Source organism: Lytechinus variegatus, chromosome 2, assembly GCF_018143015.1.
Source record: "Lytechinus variegatus isolate NC3 chromosome 2, Lvar_3.0, whole genome shotgun sequence".
Classification (NCBI taxonomy): domain Eukaryota; kingdom Metazoa; phylum Echinodermata; class Echinoidea; order Temnopleuroida; family Toxopneustidae; genus Lytechinus; species Lytechinus variegatus.
Window position 1 is genome coordinate 22,942,164 of NC_054741.1, and position 20,392 is coordinate 22,962,555.

The 20,392-nt window shown below is 36.4% G+C and overlaps 1 protein-coding gene across 1 annotated transcript; it reads right to left on the reverse strand.

Annotated features, from left to right (window-relative positions):
• Positions 1-8,676: 8,676 nt before the first annotated feature.
• On the reverse strand, positions 8,677-16,403 carry LOC121407603 (GPI ethanolamine phosphate transferase 3-like). Its single transcript, XM_041598756.1, has 7 exons — positions 15,521-16,403; positions 14,837-15,002; positions 13,952-14,164; positions 11,825-13,439; positions 11,140-11,336; positions 10,410-10,598; positions 8,677-9,269 (listed from the first exon to the last, which is right to left on the reverse strand). The coding sequence occupies exons 1-7, from the start codon at positions 16,303-16,305 to the stop codon at positions 9,081-9,083; spliced, it is 3,354 nt and encodes a 1,117-aa protein (XP_041454690.1). The 5' UTR covers positions 16,306-16,403; the 3' UTR covers positions 8,677-9,080.
• Positions 16,404-20,392: the final 3,989 nt, after the last annotated feature.

Sequence of the window (20,392 nt, forward strand, 5' to 3'; positions counted from 1 at the left end):
GGGGGGGGGGCAGTAGTGAATTGCTGTACATAATTGCACGTACACATGCGTGACCAAATTATTTCCAAACACCCCCTAAACGAGTTTTTTTCTGTGTGCAAAATAACCCCCACAAACAAGTTTTTCGTGGGCTCCATTTACATATTTTGGCCCCTAAACAAGTTGTATATATTGAAATAACTTCTGATATAATCTCAGTTTTACACGGGATTTTTGAATTCATATTGTAATTTACAATATGATAAAGATTTATTTTATTCAATGAAATAGCAAAGGCAAGTGCGGACGTGACATCATCAGCAAACATGCAGGCAAACAACTTTTAAATCATGCAAATAAATGAAAATTAATATTTTTTCAAAACTAAGTTTTGATGAAATCTTTATAGTATTTTTGTTTTTTTTAATATTACCCCATTTTCAAACAACTTTAAATTCAATTCATCAATTAATTTATCCCAACAAATAAAATCGGAAGGACCACACCCCCCCAAAAAAAAAATAAACAAGCAGGCAAATTTTAATTAAATCAAATTTTAACCAAATCACTAATTATTTAAGACGCGAGTATACGGTAGTCAGTTTGATCAAGAAGTTTTTTTTAACCTTCTTGGTTCGACCAAAAGGGCGATACTTAATATGTTCATTCAATTAGGTGTCCATTTCTAACGAAGTACAAAAGAATATACCGATGTCTAAAACGGAGCCATCAATTTCGGGGGAAACCGAAAAGTGTTTTTGTTTTTATAAGGAATTTAAGATTTCATTTCAGTTGAACAAGCGCCTGGATCTTGATACCTAGGGTCCAGGATGATATACCTGGTCCACTGATCGTGATTGCGCTGAGATATTTTTTTTTTCAGACGGGAGGAATCTTTTATCAACTTCTCTCGATAACACAAAACAGAGTGGCCTATAAAAATGCGCAAACAATTTTTGAGGGGTCCAAAAAATTAAAAGCGACAAGGGAGCAAAAAGATCGCGACCAAGATGACAACAGAAAAGTGTTTCTGTTAAGAGGTTTGCAGATATATCATTTTCCCGGTCATCGAATAGAGGGGTGAAGAGGAGTGATATATAGTTAGCCATCTCTACTTCATTTATATATGTTTCCTTCTTCCATTGGTATATTCAACTCATTCCAATCTCCTCTCTCTCTCTCACTCATTACTATTCCTTTATCAGAGGTCAATATATATATATATATATATATATATATATATATACATATATATATATATATATATATATATATATATATATATATATATATATATATACATGTATATATATATATATATATATATATATATATATATATGTATATATATATAGTAACAAAATATGCTGAAGATATTGGCATTGAAAGCATTACCATTTATCTTCAGCATATTTTGTTACTATAATAGAGAAGCCAATACGTGAAACTTTAAGATGTTTAAGATATATTATATATATATATAATTTTTTTAATTTTTTTGCGGGGGGGGGGGGGGGCAAGGTGACCAAAAGTTGATGTTTTATTTAAACACTTAAGTATCATAAAGTAATATAGCCTATATCTCTCATTTCAACATTCTTCTTCTCTCCCTCTTTTTCTTTACTTAAAAAGCATACTGGACAGTTGCCCCTATGCTACCCTCCCCCTGCCTCTGTCCTATCACATTGGAATCCAGACTATGGGCTCTTCCTATGCCCAATTCGACTTTCTTCTTCTTCTATACATTTCAAGTATGGTGGCATTTTAGAGTAAAGTGTAATTATTTATCAGTAAGTTTCATTCCTTACATAATGCGCTGTCATCTAGTTGAGAGGGTAAATTTCTAATTCGTCCACTCACCACCTGGTCTACTTTCATTTAGTCTACTGCCATTCCGCCAATCAACATTTCGTCTAACAACCATTTGGTCCAATCATCACTTCGCCTAGTCACCATTTCGTCTATGACCATGTTGTCTCATAACCAGTTGGTCTAATATCCATTTCATTTTCATTCATTTTACACTTAGTCCAATTAGACCAAATGGTATAAATGGCTATAGGACCAACTGGTTATTAGACGGAATGGCATCAGACTAAATGAAAGTAGACCATGTGGTGAGTGGACGAACTGATGGTAGACCAAATGATAGTAGACAAGTTGGCAATTGGACGAATTGACATTAGATGAATTGGGAAGACGCTCTTCTCTCAAGATTCAGAGTTATTGGTTTTGTTTCATTTTTAGGGACAATTTAGTTCCAATTTCTTTTTTTGTTGTTTTACCTTCAGACTTTTAAAATCAAGGTGACATCTTATGCTGTTTGCTTCTCTTAGACAATGCATATTTCATCGAAATTAATAATAATAATAATAGGCATTTATATATCGCCATCTATCTAGAAATATTCTATTCCGAGCCGCGATGTTATTATTATTACCCCAGCTTGAGCTGTCTTTCAGCGCTCATGCATTGAAGGAAATAATCAGGGGAGGATCCAGCTTTCTATAAAGGGGGGGGGGGTTGGGGTGGTATGCGAGGGAGCGTAGCGACCGAGTCCAAGCGAGCGAGGGGGAGGGTGTGGGAGGGGGGTGTCCCCCCTCCCACAGTAGGGAAAATTTTTGAAAATCTGTGTGTGAAAATGGCGTTTTCTTGCATCTAAAACACCACTATTTTTGGTATAGAGGTCGTTGCCAAATTAACCCCCATGAAAATTTGTAAAATTAAGTTGCATTTTCCTGCAATGTAAGGCCAGTTAACAACACAGATACAAAGAATTGGGGACCTTGGAATAAGCACTGTTAGCCTAATACTTTTATTATGAACAGCTTGTCACTGATAAGCTGATACCGTGTCCTCAAAAAAGCTGATGGGGGGGGGGAAGGGACTCTGTGACATTTGTTCGCCCCACCCCCCCAAAAAAAAAGAAATAATAACAATAATAAATGAAATAAATACATAGAAATAGAATAAAATAAAATTACAAGTTTAAAAAAAAAAGATTTAAACAAGTGGAATGCCTCTGGCCGTCTCACCTGCATCACGCGGTTCAATATAGCAGCAGTGCTGACTTTGAATACTACTCTAACTCGCACAAGATGTTCAGTGATACATGGTTACTCTTATGTCCACTTTTTATGAACTAGACCAATAAACTTACAGAGATATGATGGTTATTGAACAAAAAACCCCAACATGGCCAAAGTTCATTGACCTTACATGACCTTTGACCTTGATCATGTAACCTGAAACTCGAACAGGATGTTCAGTGATACTTGATTACTCTTATGTACAAGTTTCATGAATCAGATCCATAAAATTTCAAAGTTATGATGGTAATTCAACAGATACACCCAATTCGGCCAAAGTTCATTGACCTTTGACCTTGGTCATGTGACCTGAAACGCGCACAGGATGTTCAGTGATACTTGATTACTCTAATGTCCAAGTTTAATGAACTAGACCAATAAACTTTCAAAGTTATGATGGTAATTCAACAGATACCCCCGATCGGCCAAAGTTCATTGACCCTAAATGACCTTTGACCTTAATCATGAGACCTGAAACTTGCACAAAATTTTCAGTGATGCTTGATTACTATTATGTCCAAGTTTCATGAATCAGACCCATAAACTTTCAAAGTTATGATGGGAATTCAACAGATATCCCCAATTCGGCCAAAGTTCATTGACCCTAAATGACCTTTGACCTTGGTCATGTGACGTGAAACTCATGCAGGATGTTCAGTGATACTTGATTAACCTTATGTCCAAGTTTCATGAACTAGGTCCATATATTTTCTAAGTTATGATGACATTTCAAAAACTTAACCTCAGGTTAAGATTTCGATGTTGATTCCTCCAACATGGTCTAAGTTCATTGACCCTAAATGACCTTTGACCTTGGTCATGTGACATGAAACTCTAATAGGATGCTCAGTAATACTTGATTAACCTTATGGCCAAGTTTTATTAACTAGGTCCATATACTTTCTAAGTTATGACGTCATTTCAAAAACTTAACCTCAGGTTAAGATTTGATGTTGACGCCGCCGCCGTCGGAAAAGCGGCGCCTATAGTCTCACTTTGCTTCGCAGGTGAGACAAAAAATGGTCCCCGGATTTTTTTTGGGGGGGTCGCAACTCCCCTCTTGATCTGATAATCCTACCAGGTTCCCATTCACCTCACCTGGGTTGAGTGCAGCACATTGTGGATAAATTTATTGCTGAAGGAAATTATGCCATGGCTGGGAAGATCTAATTTACACTTATGCTTTGACAGAAAGGTATTAACCACACCATGAGACTTTTGTTCTACCTTTAAAAGTGCAAGTTAACCCAACAAAAAGTTGATTTGAATAAAAAGAAAAATCAAGCAAACATAACATTGAAAATGTCATCACAATGAAGAGTAAAAAAAGAAAATAAGAGGTTTTTAAAAATTCACTTTATATATATATATATATATATATATATATATATAGACGAAAAACAAGATATTTTAGTATCGTCCTCCTTGCCATGTGAAACAAAGTGTTATTCCTCCCTGAACATGTGGAATTATATTGCTTCAAAATTTTATGGGTAAATCAAGATGGTTCTTACTGTCAAATCTGAAAAATTGAAACATTGCACAATTCAAACAATAACAAAAGAAATAGATGTAGTGATATTGAGTCTCTCATTTGCATATCAGTGTTGTTGTAAAGGGCTATTTACTTCTTAATTATCATTATTTTGTGAAAAATAAGTGAGCACTATTCAGTGCGTATAAAAAAGTTTACACTTAGAAAAAGCCCTGGGAATTAAAAAACATAAAACATGTGGGTAATTTTTTCACATATAATCTTGGGTTTGGGTCTCATCTATCCAATGAAAGTAAAAGTTTTGACAGAATGTTACACTTGAGTGAGCACTGTCCATTTTTGTAAAGCTTGCAGTAATCTGTTTGGGCAGAAAAGCTTGTTTTCACAAAGTATCAAGGGGAAAGGGTGAAATCAAACTTACCCTGCAAAACATTTGTCATATATTTCCCTTGCACTTTTAGCAATTGAAATAAAACGGATACATTCAAGCATTTTGTAACAATTTTGCCACCCACATTGAAATTTCAACACTTATCAAGCACAAGTTTACCCTTTTTGTGCCAGCTAGATATGAGGACATAAATGTATCTGAACAAAAGTTTATATCAGCCATATCCAGTATTTTTTCACTAAGATTTATCATTTAAAGTGGGTTTACATGTCATTTTTCATTTAATACTAGTTTCTCCACACTTTTCCCAACTTTAACCAAATGAAAATCAAGCCTAAGCCATTTCATGTAAATCACAGCTCAGTGCAAAGCAAATATCTTCAGGATGGCCTCCATGTGTGGGGCGCAACGCACTCTTCAAAGTGTTTTGGGCAAGGAAACAAGTTTAAAAAGGTAAGACATATTCAAATCAATTTTACTAGCAAATTTCATGTGTTCTTCAATTATTCTTTTATTCACATAACAATTTCAAAGTTCTGCGCAAATCATTTTTCACTAACTTTTCAAAAGTAAGTGGTGCTCACTCAAGCGGAAATATTTTTCTACAGTTATATCATCCTTTGCTTAAATGGATCTGTACCAATGTTAAAATGCGGAAAAATCATTACAAACATTACAAATATATAATTTTACAGGATTGTTTCTAAGTGTAAATCTCAATTATTATTCATTATCATTTTGTGGAAATAACTGTTTTTTGAAAAATAAGTGAAACTTTGATACTCTCTTATTTTAATTTTGACGAAATTTTCTTTTTTTATTCTTGTTTGATTTCAAACTGTTGATTCCAAACAACTTTTTTTCTGGGAGGTCATAAGGCTATTTTTCTACAACCACAATAACTACAAATTTCTGTCACACACCTCTTTTTATTTCAATGACAAAAACAACCACAAATGTTACAAATAATTTTTTTTTTCCAATCATAATGGCTAATAAAAGAATAAATCATTTATTTTTAATGTTTAAAACTGAACATGAATTTTTAAAACAATGTAATACATACCAAGTAGGCAGGTACATATCCTCTTTATGATTGAAATCTTCAGTTCTAATGGCAAGTTTTAAAGGATAAATTTCTGATTGCTGTCCAATATCGCACTTTTACTAGAGAATAGTGAGATCCCCTTTTCACGGTAGCAATATTTTGTCCTAAGTAATCTGTCTCATACTTCCATCAAATCATGTTACTTGGAAAAATATAATTGTGAACACTGCAAGATTAACTTGTCCTGAACAATTAGGTGATCAATTCATTTCATCATAATCATCTCCAATGCAATTATGTAATAACCTAAATATGAAAAAAAAAAGCATTGGGAAATGGGGGAAAAGTGATCATAATCATGATATTAATGATCACAATGTTGCCCAACTTCGGCAAAAGAAAGCCAAGTGACACATCAGTCAAATTTGAGTTGTTGTTTCTGAAACACCCTTTGTTTGTTGCACGTTCAGGCAAAATCTTGGGAAGAATTTATCGTTCTATGGAAAGATATTGAAGAAAATATGCTGTTAAATTGCAATGACGTCTATATGTAAATGACAGACACACATTGCTCATTTACAACAAATGATACTTTTGTAACTTGCTTCCTTTTGCCAAAGTACGGCAGAATGATTATGATCCTGACCTCTAATATCTATAATGTTGTAGTATGATGATGATCAACATCACCAATAGCACCAAGAGCAATATCACTATGAACATGATGATCATCCAAATCATGTTCATAAATATTGTAATCATGATCACGGCATGGTCATCATACAAAGTTTTTTATTTGAATCATACTCTTGTTTTAAGATTTTAAATTTGGAAGTGCTCATACATGTGCATCATGACGTCTGGATGACCCTTGATGATCCTTGGCCTAGAGTTAATCTAATATGAATATGATTTATTTCTTTTAAAATTCAAAAGGAAGATAAGATGTGATTTTTGTTAAAATTATCACAATATGGAGACTACCTAAAGCCCGGCTCACACTATGCGTTTCGTTGCAACGCAATTTTACAAGCATTCGCATTTTGCATTAAATATGAAAGTTCAAAGAAGTAAAATTATTTTATTTAATGTTTGGCATAATGTTCAAAATAATGAATAGAAATGAATAATAGAAATGAATAAATATTGATTAAAAATAAAAGCATATTTTTACTTTGCGGCAAGATCTGTGGTCGGAGTAAGTCCATATTGGCTTTAAGTCGCAGCCGATGACATTATTACAATTTGGAATTTAATTTGTCTTTATTCATCCAGGGAGGCTCGAACTTGACTGAGTTTCGCTTGTAGTAGTCCTGCCATTATTCTGAACTTGGATCGGTAAGATTTTATTGGTTGGAATGTTCATATAAAATGTTATCACAATTTCTTTAAAATTCGGATGGCACGAATTGCATAGTGTGAGTCGGGCTTAAGTCTCACATTGGGCTAACAACTTAAACTTGGATAAGCTAATTCGAAAGATGTAAAACAACAAGTCAAATCAGGTAGTGTATACATGGTATCCGACTTTTGAAAAATATCAAAATAGAGTACCGGTACTGAAGTGATGACGTCGCAAAAAACTTTTTTTTTTGCATTTCAGCGTTTTTTATACCACACTGCTGCAAGGCATGATGAAAAATGCCCACAACCCAAATTTGATGGGAATTGGTCCATGGGGCCCCAAGATATGACCCCATGAATACATAATTAGCCCCATTGAAGTCAATTTATATGGCCTGGCGCCGTATTCTGAGGTCATTTTATCTTTAAAATATTTTATTTTATCTCTTAAAATGAAATTGGTATTCTGAGATGACATTTTATCTCTGAGATAAAATTTTCAATTTTATCTTGCGTATAAATTTTATCTTGCGTAACAATAGATGATACGCAACAGAACAGTGCTTGCGTAGACATACCCATCGCGTATCTTGGTATTGCAACGCGGATGATGTGCTTGCGCTCATGTTACTTTGAGGAAAAAAATAAAATAAACTTAAGAGGGTAGGGGCTATTTCATCTCCGCGACGTTGATTTCACCAATATTTCTAGGTGAATTAACCCCAAATTTTGACATGAAAATGAAGAAAAAATATATATTTATTGAGAATAACACCTTAACGTTATTCCTATACAATCAGAAAGTATTCCATAGGATATATCTTGACTAATGTTGTCTTTGAAATGATGCTTGAAAAGATGCGATGGAGACTTCGAAAAAAGATGAGAGTATTGTCCTTTTTGTTAAAAAGAAATCTCTGTAAAGACGCGCAAGCGTATAGTGCAAGCGTATTTCAAGTCAATAAATTGACGCAATCTGTCCCCTTTGACACACCTCCTAGCGGAATGGATTTCAATTGGTTGAGTGACACGAGAGAGCTATAAAAGCGCGTTTCTAATTGGATATTGATTAAAAAGTAGGTGTGTCTTACAGAGATAAAATGAAGATAAAATTGTTCTCAGAATACCAATTCGGAGAGATTTTAAGGGTATTTTATCTCACTGATTTTAACGGAGATAAAATATTTTATTTTATCTGAGATAAAATGGATCTCAGAATACCACCCCTGGTTCTAAACTTGAAGAACCAGGCCAATAATACACTGATTTCAGTGGGGCTAATTATGTATTCAGACAGTCATATCTTGGGGCCCCATGGACCGATTCCCACCATATTTGTGTTGTGGTTTTTTTTTATCATGCTAAACCGAAATAAGATCAATAACAGTAAAATACCAAAAAAAAAAAGAAAATTGATGATGTCACATTTTGGTACTCGACAACATGGTGCACTCACCGTCCTCTTCTTTAAAAGCCCAGCATTAACACATGGCTTTTACATCTAGGTGTTGCATACTTGCCATATTGCATATAATTTGGAGAGCCTGTTGTTATTGACATCCCCATTCCACATGAGACACTGAATAAATTTAGACACCGTAATGCCACAAATTTTCATCATTTGCAGCCATATATTCATGCATAAGCTATGCCTTGGATCTAGTTATTTCAAAAGATAGATTTAGTTCATGCACAACAGAATGTAGGTAGAGAATTTTGTCTCTTTGGTATCATTCAAGACTGGATTCTGCTGATCCATGTGGCCAGACACCGCTGCATGTAGGTGAAGAAGAGGAATGTGATAAGAACAGACGGAACGGTTACACCAAAGGCCACGCCCTGGAAGATAAACCTTGGAGCAAAGACACTCCAAGCCATCAGATGACGACGAAGGACTGCTGCTGCCACCATCGTACATACAAGCTACGTGCAGGAGAAAAGAGAAATGAAATGGAAAAGAGTGAAGTATTGTGAGTATAATTTTGTATGTCTGGAAACCTGTGTATTTAGACAAAAATTGTGGGTTGGCTTTATTACAGATCAACCTGTTTACTATCAAATTCTGTAATCCATTCGGTTGTACAGGAAATACTCAATATGGTTAAAGTTCTCTGTCCATGTAGTAGCAAGTATATTGCAACCACTACACTGACACTTTATGGAACATCGAGAATCTATTTAAAAATGCCCATCAAATCACAATGAACAACTTAGAGGTCTTTATTGAAAATTGGTGAACTGGGATAGCAGAGCGTCCCAAGATTCCAAACTGATTAAAAATGGCAAGACGTTTGTCCAAGACGACACTGCTGTGTTGATTCACCGATTCTCAACAAAGGCTGTTTTGTGATGAAGGGCTTTTGACAATAAATTTACCATGTTCCATCTGCAAAAATTCCTAATGTAGCAAAGGCATAAGCTTTACTTGATATTATCCTATTAGCATCTCTTGCAAATGGGAGCATTAAAGTGACAAAGACACCTCTGAGTTTTAAAAGCATACAATGGGCCAAGACATATGAATCATGATATTGGAGCTAATAGAATGCAAGCACATGAGCAACAGGTTATATTCATGCTTAGAAAATTCATGAAAATTTTATGAACTCTTGAGAAAATTCAGGATTTCTTTTGCCACTATTGGTGCATTCTCAATAAAATAAAAATGGGCAAATAGGCTTGTTAGAACATTGGGATATTTATATTTTTCCAAGTTGGCTAAACACGGCTCTGATCTTGAATAAGACTATATTTTTCTTGATGGACTCAATTACACATAGTAAAAATTTGTGCCTCCACCAATTGGAAGACAAAGAATGTACCAAATAAGGTACATAACTTTTATACTTTTCAAAATATTGATCTTTGTGATTTTGACCTTGTGACCTGCTAATCTACTCAGATCATCCTCACATATGGATACATGTATATCATTGACTTTTCTATAGGCCTATGAATATTTGGATGAAGTTTGAAGTTGATCCATCAAATGATTCTTTGGTGAGCTTGATCAAGTTAGTTTAAATTTATGTTTTCCGGGGGAAGGGGGGGGGGAATACTCACATCACAAGCCTGGAAGATCAGGAACATGGTAGATATCTGAAACAGCGCCCTCATAGCTTGATCTGAGTTAGTATGAAGGTTGAGCTCTCCCTGTTGTTCATCCTCAGTGACGACTTTATTGCCTGTCACCCAGAGACCACGTGTGAATGGCCATATCAGGATCAGAGGAAGCATGGCAGCAAAGAAAATCTTTCACAAGAGACAAACATATTGAATAAATTTTCAGATCAAATCATTTCAACACATGCCACAATAAATTTCAAACCTATCCAACTTGGCATGGAAAGGTTATGGGCTTGATCTTGAGCACGGTTCTAGTCAATTTTTTTTCTTTCCTCTAAAACAAATTCCAATAAAATTATTGGTATACTGCAGCTTGGATTAACGCATTTACACAATTATTTTCTTCATCATTGTTGATTCATATTTCTATGGGGGTAGTGGCTGACTACATGTTTAAGCATTTCTGGGACTGCTAGTATACAGACATGAAATCAATTACAATGAAATTATAACATTTTCTTCAAGTCAATCTTAAATCTTTCAAACTGGAACGAAACATCATCCCAATCAACAACCATAAATGATGGACCATGTAAGGATCAAAAGAAACTTGGATGCAAAGAAATAGTTACATAGGAAAAGAAAAGGTAAATATGCCACCCTACAATTCATCATCCAGTGTAATTTGTATTTTATGAGGGTTTTTCTTATGAGAAATCTATCTTACCTGTGAGCCAAATGTATTGAGACTGACTAAAGTAGCTGGAATGACGTAGAGATAGCGAGGAAAGTCACCGTTGAATCCAGTGTAAGCTGATTCAAATTTGATAGCTGTGAATGTAGCTTGGTGTCCAGTAGCAAAGAAGTATTGTGATGCCATGAGGGACCAGACACCTATAACATACCATGGGACTACATAGAATCCTAGTCAAATTGGGAAAATATAGGAAGATTGAAAATGAAAACTGGAATGAACTATACTTACAATAGTAGATTTCATTATAAATTAACCTAACTTTGTGCTGATTTGCAAGAAATATTTATCGACATATTAGTATGTATTGTTTTTTCTCATTAAATTACTTTCTGAATTATGTACATACCAGTGTCTTCTTGTTAATAATTAATCTATAACAAAGAAACCACATTTTGAACTTGACCTTAGACAAATTTGTAGCGAAAATGAACCAAAGGGGATCAGCTACACCATGTGGAAGTGCAATGTCCATCTCATCTGACCCCCCCCAAAGAAACAGTTTGTTACATATATAATTGCATATTACATATATAATTTTTGTTTCTATATTTGGGGGCAAATTAATAAAGGGACCAAAGTTCCTTGTTTGATATTTGTTTTAAGATGAAAGACTGATCAAAACTTTTTCATTTAATTGTGCATGAGACTTACTCACCCATTTTATATAATTCTGGCATTGCTCTCAGGGCAGTCAGTTGTTTTCTCCTTGTAGCAGCATAAATCTCCAAGAAAAAAACCATCTCAACCACCATAAGGAGTATAGAGCTGGCTATGCCGTCCGCATTCAGGAGAGATAAAAGGAGAACCATTGAGACAAGAATATGCAAATATGTGGCACTGAAGACTGTTCCAAGTCCATACACCAATGGGGGTTGCTCCTCAGTGTCAGAGTCTTCAAGAGTCCTAGAGGGTTCGGAATGTTTTGAGACTCCTTTATTAGCAGTATTACCTAATTCAGAAACTGTATCTTTATCTGATTGCACTGAGACATCACTCTGGGAAAGGGTTCCTTGTGCAGATTTGGATGGTCTCCTCACAAGGAGAAGGTTCAGAGGGAATACCCACTGCAGGATGGCAGCTACTGCGATCATGACGTATGCAACCTGAGGAAATACTACCTGTTGCCATTCTGGAGACTGTTCTCGAAGCTTCTCAGGAAGTGCCTGCTGTCCCCAGAACATACAGATGCAGACACTGGCAAGAGGGATTCCATAGCGGATGGAGTACACCTGTCCTGACAGGTTACTCAAGTTACCTTGCTGCGACAGGTGGTAGATGAGGGCAGATGGAATAGCCGCAACAGAGCCGATAGAGAGTAAGAATCGGTAGCTCCGTAAACTGGACTGTTCTGATGGTATCAGAGATAACGGTGGAAGGAAATCTGAGGGAGAGCACCAATACTGCTCTTCCCGGCAGGAGACAAACAAACTACTACATCTTACACACACTAACGCTGCCAGTCCAAGCATGATCATCCGCATAGCTGGACTTGATATAAACTTTTTTAATCTGAAGTTACTCTTCATATATCCATGTTCCTTTTCTGAATAAAATGACTTGTAGTTTTGAAGTGAAAACACTAACACGTAAAATGTTAATATTGATTGTACAAAGAACACTATTGCTCGTCCCTCATTGATAACATGACTATCTGAGGTAAGGAAAGCACTGTGCAAAACTATTGGTGATATTACTAATAAGGCTTGAAATACAGATGTAAATGTCAAAGACCCCAATAACCTGGACACACTGATATTGGACACCTCTAAAAACAGTTGAAGCATCATGATGAGAATCGATGTGAAACCTGGGATGAAGATCAGACAAGTGGCTGTTGACAAGCCGGTACTCTGTGAGAGCAGAAAGCCAGAAACACTAACACACACTGTCCAGGTGACTAGCTGCTTGATCAGACTCTGCAGAAGATCATCCATCTTTTCTGGTTCAGTATAATGTTGCAAGGTGACGATCGACACACCCATCGTGATAGTCAGTATCACAAGACCAAGTCCTTGATAGACATAGACCATCTCAAACTTGGCCCATATACTACGGCACATTTCCCTGACACCGAGGATGTACTCCAGGAAGTGTTCTTCCAAGTCAAGTAGAGACTCCTCTGTGACTTCCGACATCGATTCTGCAGCCATGAGAGCTTCCAAGTGGTCCATTTGATCTTCTGTTTTCTGATAAAGGGTTTCTAGCTGAGAATATACTTCGGCAGGGAAATCCCCAGCTACTTTGTTGTAGGTTGTAATGTAATGATGAATCTAGAAAAAACAACAATATTAAGCACAGTTATTCCTAATATATCTTTGCAGCAATTAGGATTTTTGAAGGAAAAAAGCATCCACTTAAGAGTTGCAAGAAAATGACTTTCAAAGGCCTTTGATAATTTTGTCCCATTTAAAGATAAATAAAGGTAGCTGCAGTTAACACTGGATTCATAAGGAAGAATCTTCCAGAATCCTAGTTGACACATTATACATATATGTTTAATTTATACATACAGACACTTGGGTGGTCATTTTACAAATGGCATTTAAGTGTCAAATATATGATTCCATTCAAATTTTACAGATAATTATGACTTATCTTACAAGACAAGTCATCTATTCAGAGCATCACCTGGAGAACACATTTGCATCTGCAATACCCCATGCACTTTACTATTCTCCTTGAGCTACATGTATTCCAAGCAAAAGGAGTATTAGTTGCGGTCTTAAAGGTGCCTGCATGCATAACTGATAATCTTCCAATATGAATCTTTTGATCAACCTACCTGTTTGGCATTGATTCTAGATGCAAATAATCTATGTTTTATATGCTGTTGATTGTCTGGAAAGCTGGGTGCTTTAGTAGTTCGTACTGATGGTGGACCAAGTGAGAATAGAGGAGAAATGATTGCTCCAAGATTTGAGAATGGGATCGAGACACCCAGCAGAAGGGAGAGGGTTGGTACAAAGTCAATCTGAGAGACAACATCAGGTATCCTCTGTAAACAGAAATAAATTTAACTAATACAGTTGAATCTACATTAGTGACCACCTGTTAAACAGACATGTCAGTGAAGGTCGAATTTTAGGAGCTATCGTTGAGTACCGGTAATTGGAAATGAAATTAAATTGAGTAGTTTCTCATTATATCTACTGATGTCTCGTCCTAAAAGTGAACAATCACGTTGCATTGCATTCTAAAAGTACTCCTTGATATAAGTTATTCATGTATTCATTTATTTATTCATTTCTGGGGAAAGGGCTGATGATTCACTCTTCCTTAAGTTGATCAGTTTCATCAACATTTTTGTCTGACAAGTTGTCAGATCTGACATCTTTCCTTGATTCTGATTGGCTGAGAGGCACTGTTACTATAGTAACTGTCGGATAAAATGGGACTTGTCGGATAAAACGTCCGACAAGTCCTTTCATGAAACGCTCCCCAGGAGAACTCTTTCAGGGAAATGGTTTCAATACAAAGATCAGGAAAAAGAATGTTAGTAGTTTTCCATGCTTCCAAATATGAAAGTTATCTCCATCACTAATAGAAAGAACTGGTGCACTCAGCTTAAGGATTACATTATCTGCATCTTCAAACAGCTACCTGTTTTTGTTGGGTTTTTTTTCTTACGATTACGAATACAAAAAGAAGTCACAGAAAGACCACCTACCTTGGCCATGATATCACTCTTAGCAAAGATCTTCCTTGGACTGTACATGAAAATTGCAGAAGAGCGTTCCTCTGGACTGTCTCCCCCATGATCTCCCGATTTTGTCATTCCGTGATCACCAAGAACAAACAAGATGGTGTCATCATCCAAGCTCTGCATTACAGATCTGTTATCAAATACAATATGATTGTATGTTGTATTATTAATAGCAATAAATTGAGGGCAGTATTGCATAAATTTATTTTACAGGTGTTAAAGAAAATTACAATGTTTCAACTTACCCCGCATTCCAACTAACCCCAATCTCCCCTATACTGGTACCAATTGTTGGAAATAGGAGGATCATCCAAGTCTTAGTTTGTTTTTTTTTCCCCAGAACAAAAGTATACATCTTCAGTTACATATGGAGTAATTTTTGTGTTATTGAAACATCGTAACATACATGTATGTGATTGAATTAATTACATGCATGCAGAAATAACTTTTTTGGAAAATCTTTATAAATCCTGACATAATATCTGACTTCAAATTCTGAGAAATTTTAGAAGACATGAACTAAGTAAGAAGTAAACTAGTAAAGATTCCTGTGAAAATACCATTATTTTAGTCTAATAATTGAAATGCAATGTAGAAAAAACTTAAATAATATGGATCCAGTCCAAGTGCCTTGAACAATGATCTTACTTAATCACAGCGTTCATCTGAGTCAATTTCTTCCCCATCGAAGGATGGTATGGACCAAGTGAATGACCACAGTGATCCACGCCGAGGAAGTGAGCGATTACCACATCCCAGTCTTTCTTCCTAATTTCAGGTAGTAGTTTGGTCAGAATTCCTTCATCCACAGTGTGCAAATCCTTAACATTGAAAGAAGGAAATGGAAATGCTTTATTAAACTTCTTGTTGAAGAGTGTCATCCATGTATCGTCACCCATGAATGTGACTCTCTTTCCTGCTTGCACAAGTTGGTCAACGATGTTGTCCTCCGATATTTCAAAGCTAGCAAAATTTTGTCCGGCATCTACAAATGTTGGAAGACTTCCAGTTATGATACCTTTCAGTCTCTGCAAAGTTGTGGTAGGAGGATCAGCTAGCGACTTGAACAAGATGGACTGTTCGGGAAAGTTTGTAACCGTTTCATGAATTACTGGCATTTTATTTTGAAAAGGAGCAGCTTCTGATGATGGGAGGCTCGTGTTAAACAGTGCAAAGTCGTATCTCAAAGCATCAATAAGCAATACTACAGCTCTTTTGAATCGAACATGAGTGCACGAATCCGCAGCGGCTTCGCCCGGACCACTGCTATGTCCCGCGCCTGGAGCTCTGGCGGAGTTACCACACACGCTCTCGCTCTTTTCAGCAATCTCTATTCGAGTTAAAAGAAAACCTTTCGTGAAAAGATACATTCCTCCAAAGTACAGCAAGGCAAACCAGATGAGCATGAAGAAAAGAATCCTTGTAGATGCCATGATACTGATAGTGTATATCAATGGATGATTTCAAACAGAACTTGCCTTATGTGGTCAAGCAGGCGCTCGCCTCCGGAATAGCCGGATGGTAAATTTACCTTTCCGCTATGCGCTAGCGCTATAGCTAGCTAGCTAGCTCTAGCTAGCTAGCTGCGCTGCACGTGAATGACCTTTGACCTCGATCAGAGCCAGTATAGGTATCGGTAGAGCACAATTCAGTGGCCACCTAGTCTCGATCACCAGGCGGGGTTAATGCTACGAAAATAAAAACTAGCTTATCGGCAGTGTAATGGGGGCAAGATGATCCTCACGATGACGTCATGTATAGGGGTATAATACTCAGACATGTGTAAGATGCATCTCTCCTCCATTTGGCCTCACACCATGACAGAGAGAAAACATCATGAGGTACCGGTATATTACTATTTCAAGATTTATAATGTGGTAGTCACCTCAGGCAGCCCTCCTTTTAGAAACGAAATAATATGATGATAATGTTAGATTTATTAAGCGCATAATAATTGCAATAATTACAATGCGCTTCAAAATAAAATATAGTAAATTAAACTTATACCATCTACAGTAGCTACAACAATAACTAAAGAGTATATAAATAACAAAATAGCATATGAGGAATTAAAAAGGTAATATCAGGGGCGGCAGAGCGAAGTTGAAAGTGGGGGGAGGGACACCATAGAAAAGGGCACTATCTTAAAACAAAGAAAATCTATAGTGGTGTAATGAGCCAAAAATTTTGAGATGTTGCATCATCACATACAATTTATAAGAAGCTGCGAGCGAGTGAATCGATCAAGCAAAAATTTTGACATTTTATATTGAAAATCAAATTTGTGGTAGATTTTTACTTATCATAAAGCAAAATCCAATTTGTGGTAGATTTTTACTTACCATAAAGCACCCTTCTCTCTTTTTTTTCTTGGTTATGATTTTTTTTTTTTTTGGGGGGGAGGGGCAAGATTCCCCCATCTGTACGTCACTGCTTATATCAGTAACAAATAAAAATGAGAAAATTGTTTTCTTGTTTCAAAGGAGGGGCACTCGTTAACATATAAAAAGGGTCCTTCTCAGGTGAAAGGGGCACGATGCATGTTTGTGAGGGGCACTGACACGAGAAAGGGTAGTTTCAAGAAAGCAAGGGGCACTTGCTCACACATAACGGGCCCTTCTTAGGAGAAAGGGGCACAAACCGGACACTTTTCAGTGCTTCAAGGGGGGCAGTAACACAGTAATCCCCCTCCAGGATTGCTGCCCCTGGGTGATATGCCTTTTACTTTTATCGATTCAGTAGCAAGTTTGGGGCATATTGCAGTTTTACACTTGTGCATGCATGTAGGTAATTAAATCAGTGAAAATGTATTTTGGAGCAAGTAGGCTTATAGGCCATAGCGATGTATAGGGGAAGGCGGGGTAAGTTGAGCATAGGGGCAAGTTGAGCCACCAGCCCCAGGCCAATAATGAATGAGTCAGACATTGTGGTGGTGTCATGTATTGATGACCCATAGCATAACCCCTAACCCCACCACATTGTTTTCAACTTTGAAACAAAAAGTAGTTTTTTAGAGGGAAAAACATGAATTTCAGCCAAAAAAGTAAAAAAGAGTGTGAAATAGATGAGTGCTTTATAAACACACACGTCTTTAAATATAATAAAGACATGATAACAACATTATTAGTACAGGTATGGATCTTCATTCTTGTCATAGTCTTTTATATGATGGATGCATAATAAATGTGTGGATACAAAATTATCGCACTAAGTTCGGACTGGGGTAAGTTGAGCCAAACAGCATGGGGCAAATTGAGCCATGGTAATTCCTATGGTAATTTATCTTAAAAAACAAACAAACCATAAAAATCGATTGAAATGCTGGCTGAAAGGAGCAAATTTTCATCACTGCACTTTTCCTTTTAAAGGATGTTAGCATTTATAGAGAATTAGCAAGTGAAAAGACTTTAAACAAAAAATTGACATGCTGGTTCTCCCCTAATACATTTTGTACATAGTTTTTGTGGCTCAACATACCCCAGAAGGTGGCTCAAACTTACCCCATATATGGGGCAAGTTGAGCCATTTGACATTGCTTTTTTCAAAGGTCACGATGACTTTCAGTGTGGGGATAGAAAGTTATATATAGGTGGAAAATATTTCAGAAGAATTAAATTTCAAGGCAAGGTACTTATTTTGACAAGATTATTAATCATATCAATTCTAACATGCAAAAAGCAAAAACTGTCACAACTTACCCCGTCTTCCCATAATGTCTCTATGGCTTAGGCCCGCTTAGGCCTACGGATAGTCTGGCAGGCACAGACTCTGATTGAAACCTTGATCTGCAAGTGTGTCTCCACGCAAAGACTAGCACATACAAAACTTGCTGTTTGCGAGAGGATAGGCTGCATGCGCATATTCAGACCCTTAAAGGGGAAGTTCACCCTGAAGAAAACTTTGTTGTAAAAATAGCAGAAAAAATAGTAAAAAATATCGGTGAAGGTTTGAAGAAAATCCGTTAAAGAGTAAGAAAGTTATTAGAGTTCAAAGTTTTGGATTTGTGACGTCATAAACGAGCAGCTGCCCCATGTGTTATGTAATATAAAATGCATGAATTTCAAATTTTGTATGGTTCCTGATGACTTAATTTTGTTTTCTTTTCATGATCGGGTGTGAAATGATTTGTCTATTGATATACTAAAGGTACAGTGAAAACCGTTTTCAATTTTCTGAGAAAATGACATTTCATTGATTTTTTACCATTCGCTATGTAGGAATGCTGCTCGCATATGACGTCACAAATCAAATAATTGAAATTCTAATAACTTTTTAATTATTTGATGAATTTTTCTCAAACCTTCGGCAATATTTTTTATCATTTTTTCTGCTATTTTTACAATAAACTTTTTGTCAAGGTGAACTTCCCCTTTAACTGAATGGTTGCACATCAGACTAGCCTACGGCTTAGATATTAGATGACTGAGTGAGTTTACTAATCAATTGTCATATCTTTTCCGTTCTTTCAAATTTCGTAGGGGGGGTATCCCTTTAGAAAATGAAAACAAAAGAATGCACCCTCAACGGACGTGACACGTCTCCTTGGAATTTTCAAAAGCATTTTGAGCCACCGGAATAGCCAGCACAAGATCTCGACTTTATCTACTTTCATTAGAATCTTTTTTGTTCTTCTTATTTGGAAGCCGCCATATGCAAACTGAAATTCAAAAGAGACCAGCTAAATACATTACGATAAGAAACAAAATGTTAACCAGTGGATATTCGAACGGCTGATTGCCACATTTTCTGTCAACATGAAATTGCGATAACACGTCTGTGAAGCTCTGCATTCCCTCGTAGAAATTGATGAAGAGCGCCATCATACTAGTAGACTGATTGAAAGCCTATCACGTCGGTCCCACCCCCCCCAAAAAAAATTCATTTTAAACTGACCCCACAATTTCACATTTCATTATTTTGCTTGAGCAGAGTGTGTCGTTTTAATTGTCAGAATCTACTCGAAAGAACAAAAAAAAATCGCTCGTTGCTTTGGCTGACTCCCACATAAATAAATGAAAAGTCTGGAAAGAGTATGCGTTCATTGTTCATGTCCTCTAGTCGTTATCGTAAAGTGAAGTCACTTAATTTCCCTCATCAACATCATATAACACCATCATAACACCAGCAAAACCATCATTCTCAAGTATTTTTAATATGCGATTTTGGGGGGGCTAGGTCGCTAAGCCAGTCCCATGCATAATATTACCGGTGCATGGGCCCGGGGATCGAGCCCCAGCTGCATGGTTAGAACGTTAAAGGTCAAGTCCACCCCAGAATAATGTTGATTTGAATAAATAGAGAAAATCAAACTAACAAAACGCTGAAAATTTCATCAAAATCGGATGTAAAATAAGAAAATTATGGCATTTTAAACGTTTCGCTTATTTTTCACAAAACAGTGATATGCACATGCAACTCGGTGACATGCGAATGGGTCAGTCAATGATGTTCATCACTCACTATTTATTGTTTGAATTGTACAATCATTCCATCTTTTACAGATTTGACAATGAGGAACAA